The 17,218-nt window shown below is 53.9% G+C and overlaps 3 protein-coding genes across 3 annotated transcripts; 1 reads left to right on the plus strand and 2 right to left on the minus strand.

The window, feature by feature from the left end:
- Positions 1-2,439: 2,439 nt before the first annotated feature.
- On the minus strand, positions 2,440-6,627 carry CSUI_002601 (uncharacterized protein; the record flags this gene model as incomplete). Its single annotated transcript, XM_068062801.1, has 2 exons — positions 2,440-2,696; positions 3,417-6,627. 2 exons carry the CDS (start codon positions 6,625-6,627, stop codon positions 2,440-2,442), a joined length of 3,468 nt encoding a protein of 1,155 aa, XP_067925212.1.
- A 2,573-nt stretch (positions 6,628-9,200) lies between these two features.
- Positions 9,201-13,748, plus strand: CSUI_002602 (tetratricopeptide repeat protein; the record flags this gene model as incomplete). The annotated part of the gene is made up of 3 exons (XM_068062802.1): positions 9,201-9,407; positions 10,165-10,404; positions 11,136-13,748. 3 exons carry the CDS (start codon positions 9,201-9,203, stop codon positions 13,746-13,748), a joined length of 3,060 nt encoding a protein of 1,019 aa, XP_067925213.1.
- Positions 13,749-14,985: 1,237 nt separating this feature from the next.
- CSUI_002603 (uncharacterized protein) lies at positions 14,986-17,072 on the minus strand. Its single transcript, XM_068062803.1, has 2 exons — positions 16,230-17,072; positions 14,986-15,697 (listed from the first exon to the last, which is right to left on the minus strand). Exons 1-2 carry the CDS (start codon positions 16,431-16,433, stop codon positions 15,536-15,538), a joined length of 366 nt encoding a protein of 121 aa, XP_067925214.1. The 5' UTR covers positions 16,434-17,072; the 3' UTR covers positions 14,986-15,535.
- Between the last annotated feature and the right edge of the window lie 146 nt (positions 17,073-17,218).

Below are 17,218 nucleotides of genomic sequence, written 5' to 3' on the forward strand. Positions count from 1 at the left end.
GGAAATGTTTGTCATGATGAGGCTAGGAGATGATTTTTCTTTTCATTGTGTTGTTGCACACGGTTCGGGGTGGATAGAGAGGTGTCTTGCACAAGACATGAAGGCATCCGGGGGTAGTCACCGCGATGGAGTCCCTCCTGCTATGGCGACGGCAATTCCCGTCGTTTTCTGATCAAAGAACAACTCAGATATTGTAACATACATCGAAGTCGTGATATACCACATCTTGTTAGAATGTTGTTTTCAGGAACATCCTCTATATAGGAAAGGAGAAGAGGAGAATCGTTTTTCTTTTGTCTGCAATCGTAGCAGTCGTAGTAGACGTCCCCTTCTTGAGTTTTGAGGAGAAGCCAATCCAGCACAATGGTCTCTTCTCTCAGTTTCAAGTTTTGTTTAGGACTTCTTTTTCATGGAGAAATGCATGAAGAGAAGTCATTGCAGATGCTGATGAGTTGTAAAGGAACGGTTCGGTAGTGACGCGCTGCTCGCCTACGGAAAACAGGTCCACCCACCGATCGACCCATCTCGGTGGCTATCCTGTTGTTGTGCCGGACCTACACTTGATATGGCGGTGATGCTCTTCTTGGGTTGTCATCGGTATACAATCACCAACTGGTCGTGTTTAAGAGGAGAAAATTCTACATAGGACTGAACACACTAGAATTCAGGGAACAGTAAGTTGCCGGAATGATCGTCGTGTAAATGCTGCAGGCGGCAACGACCTGTACTAACTACCCTTTGTGAAAGTCTGGGTAAGGTCCTGCCCCGTTATTTTGTTTTTCCGGTCTCTTTCACGATGATGTTTGCCGGTTTCGTTAGCCTGTCTGTAAGGTGTCATCCCATGTCGGAGGTCAGGAGTCAGGAAGGGTCTTCGCAAGTGTTTGTCGTCTTCTTCTATAATGAGCCAGGCGCAGCAGGATAGCACAGTGAATCCTTTTCCCGGGTGAAGCTGATGAAGAGCGAGAGAGACAGATTGTCAGTATGTCCTCTTCTCGTGCACCATCGGCGGTACTATAGCGATCGTAGTAGGAGCAGACGCCGCTTCCTCACCGCGAGTGTCTATTTTTCCGAGGTTCGAATAATTTGATTTTTTTTTCTCCGGTTGATAAAACTTCATGTTTTCGGTGTTCTCCGGGAAGGTTTGATGTTCTGCACAGGTTTCGCGCTTCGAGGAGTGTCTTGGTGACCGTCGTAACTAGTCAGGAAGGCATTTGACAAACTGAGTGTTGGCGGAAGTTCACTCTTAGATTGTTCAACGTCTACGCTTATCCAGGGTCCTTTCTTGGTCTCTTGATGTGAGGCTGGTACACAGGGGTGATCAGCAGTCCGCATTACCCCGGATAACGGGAGTGTTTCGCTACACGTAGTGAACTGCACACAGGGTAAACTAGGTGGCTCTTGAGAGAGGGCTCCTTCGATCACATGTGTCGCAGGTGTTTTGAGGGGACGCAGAAAGTGAACGTTGCCATTTTGAGAGCATACCCTGCGTGATTTCTCTCGGATGGCAAACATACGTCTCGAAGTACTCCTCACTCCAGTGCATGAGGCCAGATCCGTAGCGACATACTCCGTCCTTGTTGGGTACGAGCGTCTCCAAATGGTGCCGACGCAAAGAGGAGCTTCGGTGGTGAGCGGGTGAGGAGTGCCTCACGTGTAGTACTCGATAAGTCCTACGTCCCTGAGGAAGACTTGGCGAGTACAGGAATCGGTATTGGTGGCCCTGTCAGCCCTATTACATCCGTTAACTTTTGTTACAAGGCTCCGCGGTTAGATGGCAGCGGTACTACGGTGTGCCGGCTATATCCCGCGAACAGAGGACTGGAGGAGCGGTTCCCGAGTTGCGGAAAAAAGAGAGGGATAGCTTTAGGAGAACCGGTGGCCTCTCCCTTGGAGAAGGAAGCAGCCACCGCGGAAACTTCGCTGCACCCGTACTCATCACAGTGGATCTTTCTTTTTTCTCTGTTCAGCTAAGCCGGCGGGGGGAGCATCTGGGGGAGGCTGCGGATGTTTTAGTGGGCTTCCACAAAGCGCTTCCACACTCCGCCCCGTCAATAGACTGTGTTCAACAAGCTCGAACTGAGGTGTCATGTGTCATTAAGTCGCAGTGGTTGCTCCGTTGGGGGCATTATGAACTGGTTGCGCTTCGTCGCGTAACTGTAGCCAGAGAGGATGGCATCACCGGCCGTAGAGGCAATGTTTCAGTTCGCAGCGTGTGCCGGGGATCTTCGAAGTTGTAAAGCGTCAGCGGTTGGCTCAGTTTTTAGTGTTCTCTTACTTGTCATGGGAGAGTGAACGACGTCCAGCTTATAGAGCACACAAAGCTGTTGTCGGAAATCTCGGAAAGGCAAGGCTGACAGGTGAGCTTTGGACACCGTAAAGGCGAGATTCAGATTCCAAGGTTACTTCACGAAGAGCGTGAGAACGCTCTTCCGAAACCCGTTAGCCGAGTAAGGCGGTCAGGCCTCTCAGCATCTGAGTGACAAGCTCATCTGTGCGGTCATGAGTGGCCAGGTACCTTCCACATAGGAACTGGAGAGCCAGAAGCTTTGTCAGAATCCTCTTTTTTGTGGGAGTCATGAAAATGAGATCTTTGTCCCGCTGTCTGCAGCGTTTCGCCAGCAGACACATCAAAGCATTGCCGCCGTTTGGCAGTGGTCTAGGCAAACACGTCACGGGCGCCACCTCTTGTTTCAGGCCTGCAGCAATGCAGTCAAAGAGCAGTCAGGTACCAGAAAAGCAAAATAGTTTCGAAAATTTGTGATGAGCCTAGTGACAGCAGCTCGCTTGTGCTCTGGGAACATGAACACACCGTTGTTGTCCGTCCGCAGCACGTATTTAAAGCGTGAGGACTACAGAGTTGTTGCGGCTGGCTCTCCAGGCAGTAGAACAACTGGTTGCACGAGCGAGTATACGTGTCCCCAAGTCGGGTATCCTTAGTGATAACAGCAGTAGAGCAGGTCGGAGTGGTCGCAATTCATCTCGGGGACAGGGGACAGTGTTCCTGATTCACAGCTATGTTCGGTACCGCATAGCCGGGAATTACGTGGACTCCAAGCCTTTGATAAAAGGGGGTACTGTTCTGTTCCGCGGTATCTTGTTGTCACTAGACAAACCTGTATGGTGCGTCGTGGCACGCTATATTACTCGGGAGTTGCTGCACTCCGGTACTTCGACCTGCGGCCGCACTCTGCCGTGCGGGCAAGTACGCAGAGGAATTGGCGTCCTCAGTAGCACTGCACCTCCGTCCTCGTGTGCTTTGGGAGTGTGTGTTAGACTACTATCTGCTCTCCTGACGGGGGGTATTGCAACATGGTCAGGCTGCACAGGGGCCTGAGTCTGGGACGGACTACAATGTCCAGTGAAGCAAAGACGTCTCACCATCGCCTTCCTGAGGCTGGTGAATGGAGGCTGCTTACTAGCGAGTAGCTCAAAGGTCTCCAAGAGAATCCACCTAAAAGCATGGGTTAGCGTTTGTCTATGGCGCATTTCCTCGAAAAGCTTCTTAATAGGCAACGCGGAGAAGCGCTGGGATAGGTGTGACAGAGTGCTGAGCCGCCGCACGCGGAAAGCGGCAACGGCTCTCTCGGACCCTTCAGGTAGGTATGAGAATGCGCCTGGATCAGTCTTCAGTTTCTTTTTTTTCTTTTTCCTTGGCTTCTTCTTCTTCTTGACTACCGTTTCTTCCACTGCCGCCACCCCGTCCTCTCCAGGTTTTGCTATCACGGCGTCGTTTCCTTCCGTATTGTCTCTATCTGTGTCGCCACGGTTGAGGAGCTTGTCAGCAAGATGATCTGCAATTTCCTGAGACTCCTTCAGAAACTTCTTCATCTCTGTTGTGGACGGAAGTGCAGGACTGTCAAAGTCAACATCCGCCAACTGATTCGTCTCAGCCGCCTGCGCGGAGTCGACAATCCCCCCCCCAAGAAGCGCACCTGCGCGCTGGTCTTCGGCTTCTTCCCGCACTTCTTCCAACACATCATCGAGCGGACTCCGTTTGCGACGAGCACCTCCCACGCTGGAGCCTGAAAAAGTCAAAGCGTCTGCATCGGGCCGGTCTACGTCATCTGCAGCCCGGAATGCAACAGAGGCAGCAGCCACTAGCACGCCCTCAGCCAGTCTGTGTGCGAAGCTCTTCGCCTGCTGCCGGCGCGAAAGGCTTTCGTCATCGAGAATCTTCAGGGCATTGTCGAGAGCGGCAAGCCCTGGTTGCTCTTGCGGAGTGCCGAACAGGGCGACGTTCCTTGCGCCCGGGCGGAGGAGTGCACGGAATGGCTCATCAACGTCCACGTCGTTGGTTTCCTTATCAAAGAATCTTTGTACATTGTGCCTTCTTGTGTCTTCTCCTTTATTCAGCATCTCTATGAGCTGGTTGACGTGCTGCAGCTGATCTGTTTTGTCTCCTAGCAGACCGCGGTTCTCCATACCGCTTCCGGCTTCCGGGCCGACAAGCTCGCCGAAGGCGTCGTCTTCACCGAGGAGGCTCTGATTCTCTTCGTCGTCTTCTGCCGACTTCTGAGAGGTTTCGTCTTCGTCGGCTTCATTCTCCTCGTCGTCCTCTTCGTCCACGCCGCCGTCATCAGAGTCACCTTCACCCAGGAGATCCGCGAGGTGCTTTTTTGCCCGCGCGAGTGCTTCCTCAATCTCGTCGTGGTTCGCCGTGGGCTTCACGTCCTCTAGATTTTTATTTTTCCCTAGGGGCAGCTGTTCGTCCTGCAGACTGAGAAAGCCCGCCAGATGGTCCTGCAGGTCTGCGTGTGCTGCGTCAAGCGCGGAAAGCGGGACCAGGCTTTTGTCTGCGAAAAGGTATCTTTCGATGATTCTTCGCGCGTTTTGCACAGAACGGAGCACCTCAGGAAAACCTCTGATGAAGTACCGGCCTTCATAGAAGGAAATTGGCCATGGACTGTCCAGAAACGTCGGATATAGTCCGTCGGTGTCCGGGTCGTTTTCAAAATCGGGGTCACCCCAACTTAGCGTGCGTTTGACAAGCAGGATCGCCTTGTTGGCTCTCTTCGAACAAGCATTTCGCAGCATACGATGAGTGTGATGCAGGTAGAGCTTGCGTTTCTCTCGCCAGAGTCTCTTGCGCCGCTCCTTCTTCAATTCATTGGAGCCGTACTCCTGTAGGAGACCCTCGTCCTCTTCTTCAATTTGTTGATCAGACCGTATAAGCAGGGAACTCGATGAGCTGGGCAAGAGCGTCGTGAAGAAGCCGAAGATAACTGTCAGTACCCAGATACAAATGAGGAAGACATGGAGCAGCGGTAGTAGGAGCTGGAGATTGTTGTTGTGAAGCAGTGCCGGGGTGAGGTCGGAGCAGGCGAGAGTGATACTGAACCCTGCGAGGACAGTTAGTATAATCCAGTTTGACGCGAACAGTATGTTTGTGGATGCTTGACGATACGGCAGTCGGAGCAGGGAGGGTAGTGTGAAGCAGAACATAACGATGAAGCCGAGGATGCTCTGAGTCCGTGTGCCAAACGGATTGGTTAGCATGTCGCGGAGAGAGTCAGAAATTGACAGCTCGTCGTTTGAGACCGCCGCAACCTCGGCCTCCGGCTCAGACGAACTGGCCGTTGCTGGGCCATGCAAAAATCCATCAGGGAAAATAAGTTTGAGAATCCAGGCAGCCCCGAATGCTGGCCTGTCGGGCTGGTTCCCGAAGACGGCAATGATTACACAGAGCAAAAGCTTGACGATCATAAGCGTTTGACGATGGTGCGAGCGTCGCCACTCGCGCTTGAAGGAGGTGAAGACCCAGAGCATTTGCACCTTCCAGCTGTCGTTCAGGTGGAGCATATATTCAAGCTCTTTTTGCTGCAGGTATTCCTCGTGCTGCCCGTCAGTGTCCCCAACCACGTGTTTGCTGACGTGGTCGCCCACATATGAAATGGCAAAAAGGGCAAAGACTACGGCGATGCCTCCCAGAAACACCCGTCCCAGCATCATTTTGGAGTCACCGCAGATCTCGGCTTGGTCCTGGCAGAGAGCAATGGGAAGCACAGTGTTCATGTACGGAGCAAATACCCAGGTCAGCAAGATTATCCTCCCGTGGACGATGCCTGTGCAGAAGCTGTGCCGAGTATCCTCGCAGAATGCCCGGAATTTGCCCCACGCCGTGTCCTGGGCACCGAGCTCTTGCGTATCGGCTGTAGCGAAGTATGCACTTAGGGACATTCGAGCAGTGGATAGCCGTGACTGCTGCAGACGCCGGTGAGCGCGCTCTTGGGCCTCCTTTCTCTTCTCGGCGGGAGACTTGGCGAAACTGATCCATCTCGCACCCAGCCACAAGACTAAGATCCCCAATAGGACAAGACCTGTCTCAATACCCGCGAGGAGGAGTCGTGGAAGCACCTCTTCGCCCAGCTCACTGGCGACCAGCACATTCGCTGACTCCAAGTCGTTGAAAAAGACGTGGAAGAAGTCAAGGTTAAGTAGGAGAATTGGACGTGTGTGCCGGTTCCAGTGGAGGGGGAACTGCGGGTACACGATGAGCCATAAGAGGCTCCATACCTGTATGCAGTCCAATGCCAACAGCCATTTTTCAACCCAATACAGGGAGACCGATCGCTGAGGCGGCAACCGGTCTACCCAGTCTGTCTCGGCTGACTGTGAAGGGCTAGGCATTGTGTGCCGTGGAAACGTTAGTTCCGAAGCATCATCTGGAAGACAAGTGAGCACCTATGGTGTTGCAACGCGACTCGGACTGCAGCTTTGACACCATTGTCTTGACGTCATTAACCGAGGCGAAGCGATTGCAGGGCCTGACTCAAGTTAGTCCGGCATATCCAGCTACGAGATGATCAGGTCGTACGCTCTAGCGAGTGAGCCGTCAGAGGAGATGCACGGACGGTGGGCCTCACGGCTAAATGTAGTTACGTGTGCGAAAGATTATCGCTTGTCCCAAAAAGTTTGTCGGCAACGACCGAAGGGGGCCGCCCCGCTGAAGGTCGGCACGACGTGGCCAGCGGGACTTTCACATGTTCGGAGGACAGGATCAGGACCTCTGTACATGTGAAGGTATAGTAACTCATGAGCAAAGCGAAGCGGAACGAAGGCTCCTGGAAAACAGTGCGACACACTACAGTAGAATACATGTGGCATTTCTGTGAGCTTGAGGCAGCCACAAGCTTCTCATGCCTCGAGAAGCTCACCGCTATTGTACGGCACTAGTGAGCTCAACACGCCCGAACAAGCCAGTGAGAGGTGTGTTTTTGCAAACGGTGACGTCCTTCCCGGGGAGTAGTCTCCCCGAAGTGCCTTTGCCTGTTTCTTCGTCCAAAACTGCATAAAGCGGTAACGACAGCCACAAGTGTGGGGCCAGACAGTATCTTCACAATAAAACTCAACAAAGCACTGCACCTGGCGGGGACTGCATGTCGCAGGCAAACCCCCACCTGACAGAGCGCTGGCTCCAAAGAGTGTCAGGCCTCCCCACATTGCTCGCTTTCCGAACTCAGAAACTGACGCTACTTTGCAGCGCTCATTCAAAAGTAAACTGGGTACCCGACTAATTGACTCGCGCGCAAATGATAGTGGGAACTCTCGAAGCGAAATCCGTCAACAGCATGCCGCCAGTGCATGAGAGCAACACGCACATCGAGTCACAACACTTCTCAGCCCAGGGTCAAGGATCTGTCGCTTTGGAGCAGCAACGCTCGTAGAGACCACCCCTGCAAGGAGGGCCGTAACAGGAGCGCTACCCCTTTGGCATTCGACGTTCTCATGTAACTGCAAGTTGCGTAGGTCCAGGATACTAAGTCGGGCAGTGACTCGCTTTTCTTTGAAGAACGAGTGCGCCTGCGCCGCTGTCGGTTTCTCACTGCCTTGGACAGCGGTTATGATTTAGTACTTCGGTTGCGCTTAGCGGACGCGCACTGGCTGCTCGGATTACTGCCCGCTCGCGGGGAATGCTGACTCGCAACGCAGCAACAATGAGTCACTGTCGCTGCTCGCGCACCGGGGGTGACCGGACTACTGAAGCACAGACACGGATGCTTCGCTTCCGGACTGGGATGCCCATCCACTGTAGTTTTCAACGCTGGCCAAGTCCCGTCAAAACCGACGGGCTGTCTACGCTTCCGCGTGGGAGTTTGGACAGCTTTTCTGGCAGATCCGACAAATGGTTCTCATCTAGCTGTGACGCGTGGGTGACCGCTTCGGTGGCTTCTTTGCGGCCCGACGCAGTGTCTTGTGGAGTTGCAGCTTCGAAGAGGGCGGAAACACGTAGCGCGTACCCACTGCAGCCAGGTTAATTTGCAAGCCCGGGGCTAATGAAACGATACTCCGCAAACTCGGATACTGGTTATAGTGTAATACTGCTAGTTACAGAGGCGATGAGACCATAGGCGAACTGATGCGGACACACCATGGCCCGTAGACCCTGTCCAGGTGCGTAGGGCGATGTTCGTATGTATCATTCCTGGACATCAGTGAGAAAGCTGCAGCAAGAAAGCGCGTCTTCTGAACTTCTCGGCCCCATGGGTTCTGGCACCCCAAGAGCGCGCGGGACGATATATTTTGCATGCGGAGTGGTCCCGGAAGTGCACACAAGCCCGCTTGCCCCGGACCTGCAGTAAACGGCAATATGTCGGCCTCTACTACTCTTCTAGGTATCCTGGTCAGTTGTTTTTCATTCGATAACTGGTCGAAGCTCCCGACGTGTCGAGCTTGGACAAAAAGGTGGTCTCACGTGCTGAACTGCCTTCCGTCATGGGGGACCTGTTCCGCCAAGCGACCCAGTCTGAGGTACATCGTAGCTTACTGAAACTTCAATCGACTGTTTGCAAACTGGAGAACGCTGCCCCATCCGGAGAACCTTTTTGTTTTTCTTGAAAGAATCGTTGTCTGTGGCAATGACAGAGGTAGCCTCCTCTCCCTAGTGTGCATCCTTGAAGTGCGGAGTTCTGTACCCGGGAGGTGGACACAGAAAAGTATAACAGATTAGGAAAGGCGACCTTCTGGCATCCTGTGCGCCACCTCTTTCCGACATATTTCAGTCGCGTCACATTTTTCAGTGCCAACACGCAGAACTGCGGACACTCTTGAACACCCCGGTCCGGGCCGCGGCCTCGCAGCTCACAGCGAAGAATTAGTCCTGGTTAGGGTTGACACATTTTCTCAAACGAAACAAGGATATAACGTTTGGTGAGCCTTCGCATGCTCTTCACAAGTGAACCCTGTTTAAACAAGTTACGAAGATGGCTGGTATGGCAATCCAAACTCAGATTCGACACAATGCCGAGGAAATCCGAAGCTATTTTGAGGACCTCAAGAAATGGGAAGAAGAGATGAAGAAAAAAGACAAAGTGGCACGGGAGCTCAGGAAGGCTGACGGCGGAGCGTCCCACCCTTGCAAGGGACCGGAACCCTGTAAAGGGAGTCAGGTGGCAAAGGCAAACAAAGCAGTGAGTGCATCGCAGGCAAGCCCCCCCGCCTGTGCTGTGTGTTGCGTGGAGATCCGCCAAAAGCGCCGTCTCGCGCGTGGCTGGACAGGCCGTTAGCAGGCCCCTAACTAACTTTAGAACGCACAGACACTACTCGGCAGAGCGTTCGCCCCGTGGCGTTCCGTGCTCCCCGCACTGAACAGTCAGGGAAATGTGCAATCCAGGTGCGCAGTGAGGGTTTGCCCAAGTGTTAGTAAGCGTGAGACCAGCTACCAGGGATTTTGCTTACACATCTTGGCAGCTGATTGTCCATCGATAACGACTTGCGAAGGGTGCGAACCATTTCTTTTCCACTGGCACAAAAGCTGCCTGGGTTGAAGTTGAAACACGGAGCGTGTTTACACGCCGAGGACTATTTGCTATACGTACTAGAAGCCCAAGTAGTCAGTTCGTTCGAAAGCAGGGATGTTTTTTCCAGGTGGGGTAGTTGTCGCTTCAAAGCTCCAGCTGGTTATTACCGAATGTACCTGATTCCCGAGTTTGGGCGTCACCTGAGTGCGCAGGAGCAACCGCCGCGACGGACTGACACTTCCTTCTAGACACGAAAGGTCTCGCCTACTGTGTCACCCCTCGTATGTAAATAAGTCCGTGCGGGTCTGGTGCACTGCCTGTCTCGTGCGACACACCATGCTGAAGCATACTTTGATGCGCCCCTCAGTGGACTTCAGTAGGTAAGTACACAAACGTCGTGTGCTCTCGATCCTGCTGCTGAGTGCAGCCAGACATTGAACCGCGAGAGCCATCCAAAAAGACCCCCCAGGCTTGCGAAGGCAGGAAGAAGCTGGCTCGGGATGAGAACACCTTGCCTGCATACTACGCCGCCTGGGACAAGTTCAGTGTCGATGACGAGCTGAAGAAAATTGATGAAGCTGAGGAGAATGAGGGTACCGAAGTGAAAAGTAGTGGCCTCATTACGGCGCCCCCAGTAGCAATACAGAAGGGAGAATGCCTCGCCAAGGTGAGACGGGAGATCGCGGGACCAGCTGCGGGCGGGAAGTACGGCGCCTTCGAGGCGAGTCAGGCGGACGTCTCTTCACGTGTGAGAGTTTAGCCTAGACCAAGTGGGGAGGCCACGCAGAGAAGAACAGCTCCCAGCACCAAGGGGCCGGTTGCCGGTGTGAAGTCCAGCAACTGCAGGACAACCAGAAAAGCGTACTACGCAGCCACCCAAAATCTTCAGCTGGAATGCTATACACCCACCGCACTCCAGACCATTTTGTACCTCCGTATGAACGAGCAGCCCTTTTTCCCTGCGTGTGCATTACTTCCCGCAGCAGCACATCGGGCAGTGACACCTGCCAGTGGTACCGAAACGCGTTCCGGCGTGCAAGTTGCCACAACCATGGGGGAGCGCACAAAAAGTTTGACAGCCCTGCGAGGGAGGGTCCTGCGGGAAAAAGCTCCCGGAAGTGTCCAGAACCTACGGCGGAAAGCTACACCGCAGCAATTTTCTTGATCTACCGAACACTATACCACCTGTACGTCACGTGGGACGCATAGCAGGCTTCCAAAGCAGCTCCTACCAAGGTGCCAGTGGTACATTCCCAGCCCAACTGGGACTCATCCCTCGTGCACAACTGAAAAATGTTTCCTCAGCAGTACCGGGACGCGATGTGTTACCACGAAAAAGATTGGACCTGTGAATGACGTTTTGCAGTGTGTCCTCACCTTGTGTGTGGACAACAATAGGTCACGAAGGAGCACCAACAAACCAGGTCGAAGATGAAGGTACAAGCAAGGGTCAGAACGGCCGTCAACATCGCTAGCTCAGAGGTGCCTCGCAAAGAGGAAGAAGCAGTGTTGCTCGAAGAAGCGGAGAAGGCCTGTCAGCAAGCTTTGACTCACAACAGCTTGGGCCTTCGTCATTACCGAACTGGCAGCTCGAGGAGTGCGGTAAAGTGCTTCGGACTTGCCCTTGATGAGCTCAGCAAGAAAACTCCGTCCTGCCCTGAAAGCCCTTCCTCGTCCTCGGTGCAACCCCGGTCACTTATTCTCGACCACTACAAGAAGCTCCGATCTGTCTTCCTTTCCAATCAGGCCTTCGCCCAGCTAACACTCTCTAGAGTATCTGTCGCTCTTGAACAGGAAAAAGCTGCACAGTCAGCCTGGTCAGAGAGCCCCTTGGTCCCCTTCTTGCACGCGGCCTGCATGAGGCGGGAGGGAAGAATAAACGACGCCCTTGATGCCCTAGAGAGCCTCGAATCAGAACTGGCACAAGGCTACCATGAAACCGGCGGTCCTTCACGGGAGACGGAAACCACAGATCAAAGCACACACCGATCTAGTGCTTGCGAGAGCGCAGTGGCGACAAGGAGTGAACAAACTGAGGAGAATTTTCTTGGGAGATCGTTTATGGTTCGAACTTTGCAGGCGCTGGCAACCAGAGACTTCTCTTGGCTTAGTCAGAACATAGCCATATGCCGCACCCCAGCCAGAGAACGGCAACTGACCGTAGCACCTACCACAGTAACTGTAAATCCCGGAGTCGGGCCACGGAGTGAGCCCAGCCCAGTCACCTTCGGTTCAGTAACGTCACTCGCAGACCACCTGGGAGAAGAACTCCGAGACCTTCGGGCGATCCAGAAAGTGCACCGCCTGGATATGCGAAGAGACCGTCAGCGCCGCTCGTATGAGGAGAGTGTGGATCTCCTCAGGCGCATGCAACTGATCAAACTCCAGCAGTCTTCAGCCAGTATTCGTGCCTACGCCCACGAAGATTCCCGCTCCAAAAGAAAAGAAGGAGAAGGGAAGGGAAGACAAAACAAACAGATGCATGGCGAGCGGTCTGCGGAACTTGACAGAGTGGCGAGAAGGTTAGCGTCAACCCCGTCACGCAGACTTATCATCCAGACACTCAGAGCAGAGTGCCCTGGCGCGGAGCCGGGATGTCAGGAGACACTGGCTAAGAATGGGGCAGCAAGCCCCATGTGCAAGCCGCGAAACAGGGAGGGCACGGATTCCTCTCCGAATAGGGAGAACGTGGGGGATTCAGCTGCTGAGAACACCGAGTCTACGACAACGCATGGTATATACAATAGCTCCGAGCCGGAAGTCAAGGAAAATCCGGGGCATCACGCACAGGAAAAGGATCAACGAGGAAAGTGGAAGCACACATCTCGTACTCCTTGCCTTCCTCAAACGTTCTTTGCATTTCTTCGGCAGTGGAAGGCCAAATGTTCACATTCTTCTCGTACACATTCTCTTCAGCGGCCTCAGCTTGATCCGGCCACTAGTACGCGGAGTAGGAGGGATGCGGCCAGGACAACTAGCCCACAGGCCTCTAGCCACCCACAGGAACCCCGGAGACTTCAACGTGGCCAGCAGCAACAAATGAATGGTACACGAGGAGGCGAAGGAGGCCAGGGAGACGGGAAAGCGCTGGCCATATCGAGCCGCACCGCAAAAGCAGGTGCTGGCCTTGGGGGCCGCGTAGCTGAGGAGTCTCCTGGAACAAAAGCCTCCTCGGATCCCCGAGGGACAATGGTCACATCAGACTGTTTCACTCCTCCCTTATCTGCTCTTCCCTTGAACCAGGAAGCGGGGTGCCCTGCGTGCGTCGCTGGGAGAGGCGCTCTCCTCGAACAGCTGGCTGCCGCGGGCTTGGTTCGGAAAATCTTCAAGGTTTCTTTGGAGGCTGATATACTCTCTGAGATCACTCAAGTACTTACAAGGCTCTTCGTAACTGTCCTCCAAGATACACGTACAGCGGAGAGGCAGATAGAAGACCACCTGAAGTATGAAAGCACCCTACCAGACTCATGTGATAGAGGTGTCGACCGTACCCGGGCCAACTCCCACGGCAATGGAGGCCGGAGTGAACCTGCCGGCGACAGTGTCCAGACCCGCCTTAAGGGCCAACTTCCAGTGGAACGGCAAGCAAACGAGAAAGAGACCATGGCAAGCAGAGTGCGAAAAGAGAGTCTCAGCGAAGCAGAGTGGCATCTGACTCATTGGACAAAACGCAGGGTCGCCACGGTAACAGCTGAAGTTCTAGCGCAGCTAAACCAGAGCGAAGGCCGAACGTGGACAATTCTTTTCCAGTTGGCCCCTGATGAACTTCAAGGCCTCAACAACCTCATCCGGCTCAGCTTAGAAAATACCGACCCCCCAGTTGCTTGCTCCTCGTGCGGCTCTCTCAGTGACGACCGCAAAACACGTCAACAAGAAGGCAACTCCTCTTTTCCTTCCCTCCAAAGTCACGAGTCGCAGACAGAATCCGGGGAAGAGGATGCTCTATGGCGGGAACGAAGAAAAACTCTACAGGACCTTCTGTCCCAGATTTCGTCCCTCGGAGTGGAGTGAGACTACACGCATCCAGCTTTCTCTACCGTCCTTCACTGCGAATGACGCCGAATCTGCTCAGTATTCTTGAACTCCAGCCAGGTAACAAACCGTTCTTGTTTGCGGACACCAAGTGAGAGACAGGCGTATCCCCATTCGAAACATTTGTCTGTCGTGCCGGTGCGTCCCTGGTTCAGCTACTCGTCTGGCAGTAAGCTCTCTTCAGCAGCTTTTTCACCGCTGGGACCCGCTCTCACGCTCTGCAGTGATTCCCAAGTCTGCTGCCTTTTGCCCGCACTTCCGAAACCTTGCTCCTGCGGACGGGGTTTGCCCGATAATGCGCGCGCACTGTCACCGTCGGCCGCTTCCCTCTTACAAAAAGCTGGCGTTATGCGCTAACACCTTCCGCAGAAAGAATGCCCGAAAGCTACTGCATGACCCCTTCCCCTTGTACTGCCCAACCGAACAGTTGCTGCGCTCTACCGTTCGCGCACCGTCTGCACACGTCCACACGCCCTGTGAAAATCTAAGACACCTCTATATTCGGTGGAGATCTGACACACTTCCCTGTCTATCAGAAACACCGCCCGCCTTCGCTCCGGCGCTTGCGCTGTCACAAACCGAGCGGGTTTGCCCGTCGCCGGAGACGGTACTTGTCCGCCTGCGCCGTCAACACGCAGAAACGCTATGCCCGTATTCGTTTGCATGTTTCAGACGAACACGTCCGGTCTTCCGTCGCACCTCCATCACCCCCCCCCTACCAGCCGCAGTCGACCTGTGTCGTGGCGTTCCGTAAGTGGGAGACTCCATACAAGCCGCAGTCGACCAGTGTCGTGCCAGTCCGTAACTGGGACACTCCAGTGTTACGATGCGCCCCACGCTTTCGCACAATTTCCTTGCGGTCGGTGCGGGGCGACTAACAACTAAGAAATTCCGGCCGTTTCCCCGGTGTTTGTGACTTCTGTCGTCCGCCTCGGACTCACCACACCGTGTCATATATCTGACTGACATTTACCTGCAGGCGACGCTACGTGGGCGCCTGTGGCCGCGCGCTCGTGTAGACGGTTTGCTATCACACCACACATTCCCGGCGGAAACAACAACACGTGGGAATGGTTTCAAAATGGGGTAGTGAAACGCCGTGCAGGCGATGTACACCATCATGCGATCAAATTTGTTATGCATGCAGCACAACATTTGCACCAATCCGTCCACAGTCTTACCAAAAACATGGACAGACAAATCTCGGTGCCAGCCCACGCGGTCAATCACTTCTTTCCGTGGTACACCACTATCAAAACATCTGCGCCCTGTCTGATCGGGGACGTCCAATGTAAAAACATAGAAGAAAAGTGACCAACACACTACTCCGTGCAGAACGGAAGATACTTCTCTCACCTTCTGAGAGTTCCCCTCCCTCCTCATGCTCACAACAAATACGGTCAGTCAAGCTTCGTTCATGGAGCAAACTGCGTTGCGCAACAGGGCCTTCATTTCTCTACAGAAAACCTGCCTCTCCGCTCTGAAAGACAGATTTCCTGAGGGAGGCTATTTGCCCTCCTCGAAACGAACGCTACAGTCCCCCAAGGCACCAGTCTACGCGACGTCTTCTTCCATGCTGATCCCAGACACAGGAAAGACGTGCCTGTGCCCAGCACCATTACTACAACTACCTCCGTACTTCGTGTTGCAACCACCTGTCCACACATATGCCAGTCAGTAAATAACCCGATGACAGCAGTACGTCCTTCCAAAAAAAAACGTGCGACGCGAGAAAAGTCATAAGCATCGCCCGTGCAGCTCCTTCATTAACAGTAAGACCCGCTCGTGAAGCTTGAGTACGCGGCCACAGCGCTTCGGGCAGGGGCCGACAAACAATCCTTTAGTTCGTATGTTGCTCCTCCTTCGGCGGTCATGCACCCCGTCTCATCAGGGTACACGACTTTTCCACCCTTCTTTACGACGTATCCCTGCAATCATTCAGGAACAATGAATCTAAGAATGACGTTGAAGAGTTACAGAGCAGGCACCTCTGCTGTTTGTTCACTGGCTTATCCTGGAAAGGTGTTCAGCAGAACAGTGAAACTGCTAACCACGCTTGAAAGAGCGACCGGAGAAGGCGTAAACAAAGAAGCAACGAAGCAGCAAATGGCTGAGCTGAACTGGGAGCTAACCTAGCTGAAGGCCTGGAAAGCCGATGAGCCCACGCCCCTCTGATCACGAAGTCGCTGTTTCACTGCTCGGCGCGGCACACTCAGACAGATCAATTCTCCAACGCACGGCGCCTCTATCATGTGCGCGAAACAGCCAAAATCCTTCAAGAAAGAAACGCCAACCGAGATAGCTCCCGAGTCTACCACGCCGAAGTTCTCCCGAACTGTGTTTTTCCGTCGTGACACTTCTGATGCCGAACTACTGAACCCGACTGCCCTTTCAAAAGAGGGAATCACCTGATCGTCGTCCCAGGACACGCTAGCCGGAGCCAATGGAAAATCAACTTACTGGGTATAGCTTCTCCACGTCGACTCGCTTGCCTGGTCGGACTGTCACGCGGGTGTCCCCGATCAGCCAGATTGAATCTTTCTGCTGCTCTCTGCCCACCGGAGAACTTGTGGGAGACCCTCCCGACGCCAGACCGGACATGGGAGATTCTCCAGCACCGGAGACTGTGGACTGCTGCGACGGGTTTTCCTGGCTCGACTGCATTTTCGACTGAGTCTTCTTGGTACTCGGTAGGACCCACGCACGTGACACTTGAGAGGCACACCGTGATGCTTACCCCGATCTAAGAGTGATCTCACGCAAGAGCACGGACACGCGAAATCGAGGACTTCACTTGCAACAAACAAACAGCTTGTCGTGCATGACCAGCCGCCCGGAGACTCTTGGAAGCTGGGACTCCTCAGCACGTGGAGGGTTGCCTACACAATCGCCTTCCACATATGCGATCCAGAGGGAACACTTTCCGGCGGGCGAAGAAACACCTCAATGCACCAGAGAGGGACGCCTAAAACCTGCTTCTTATTCTTAGAATTACCGAAGACATGCAAGTCTGCTCACGGAAAAGCAGCTGCAGTCAAACGACACATCACTACCGCGATCGAAAAAAAACGACCACGCCGCAACGCACAATCCACACCACTCCACAATCGCGCAACTCACAATCAAAAAGTGAGAGAAGAAACGGAACCTGCGCATTGCCTTCGCCTGCTCAAAGCCAACCAAGCCAAGCAAGCGCTCCCCTGGCCCCCCTCAGGCTATGATGCGGGGCTGTTCGCACACATCGCGCACTGGTAGGCCGTCTCTTTCCGAGAGCGCTTCCGCGGCAGTGCCCGTCCGTTGTCCATCACTAACTTTTGAGACGCAGGGGACGCTTCGTGAGGGCACATCATCAAATAGTTTTGCCCCTGAAAAGACAGGTCTCTCCGTCAAGTTCCCGTGCAGCATATTGGTGAAAGCTGGTCCGTACAGCCACAGCCGGTCCGTCCATT

This window comes from Cystoisospora suis (genome assembly GCF_002600585.1).
Source record: "Cystoisospora suis strain Wien I chromosome Unknown contig_1083, whole genome shotgun sequence".
NCBI classification, from domain to species: Eukaryota; Apicomplexa; class Conoidasida; order Eucoccidiorida; family Sarcocystidae; genus Cystoisospora; species Cystoisospora suis.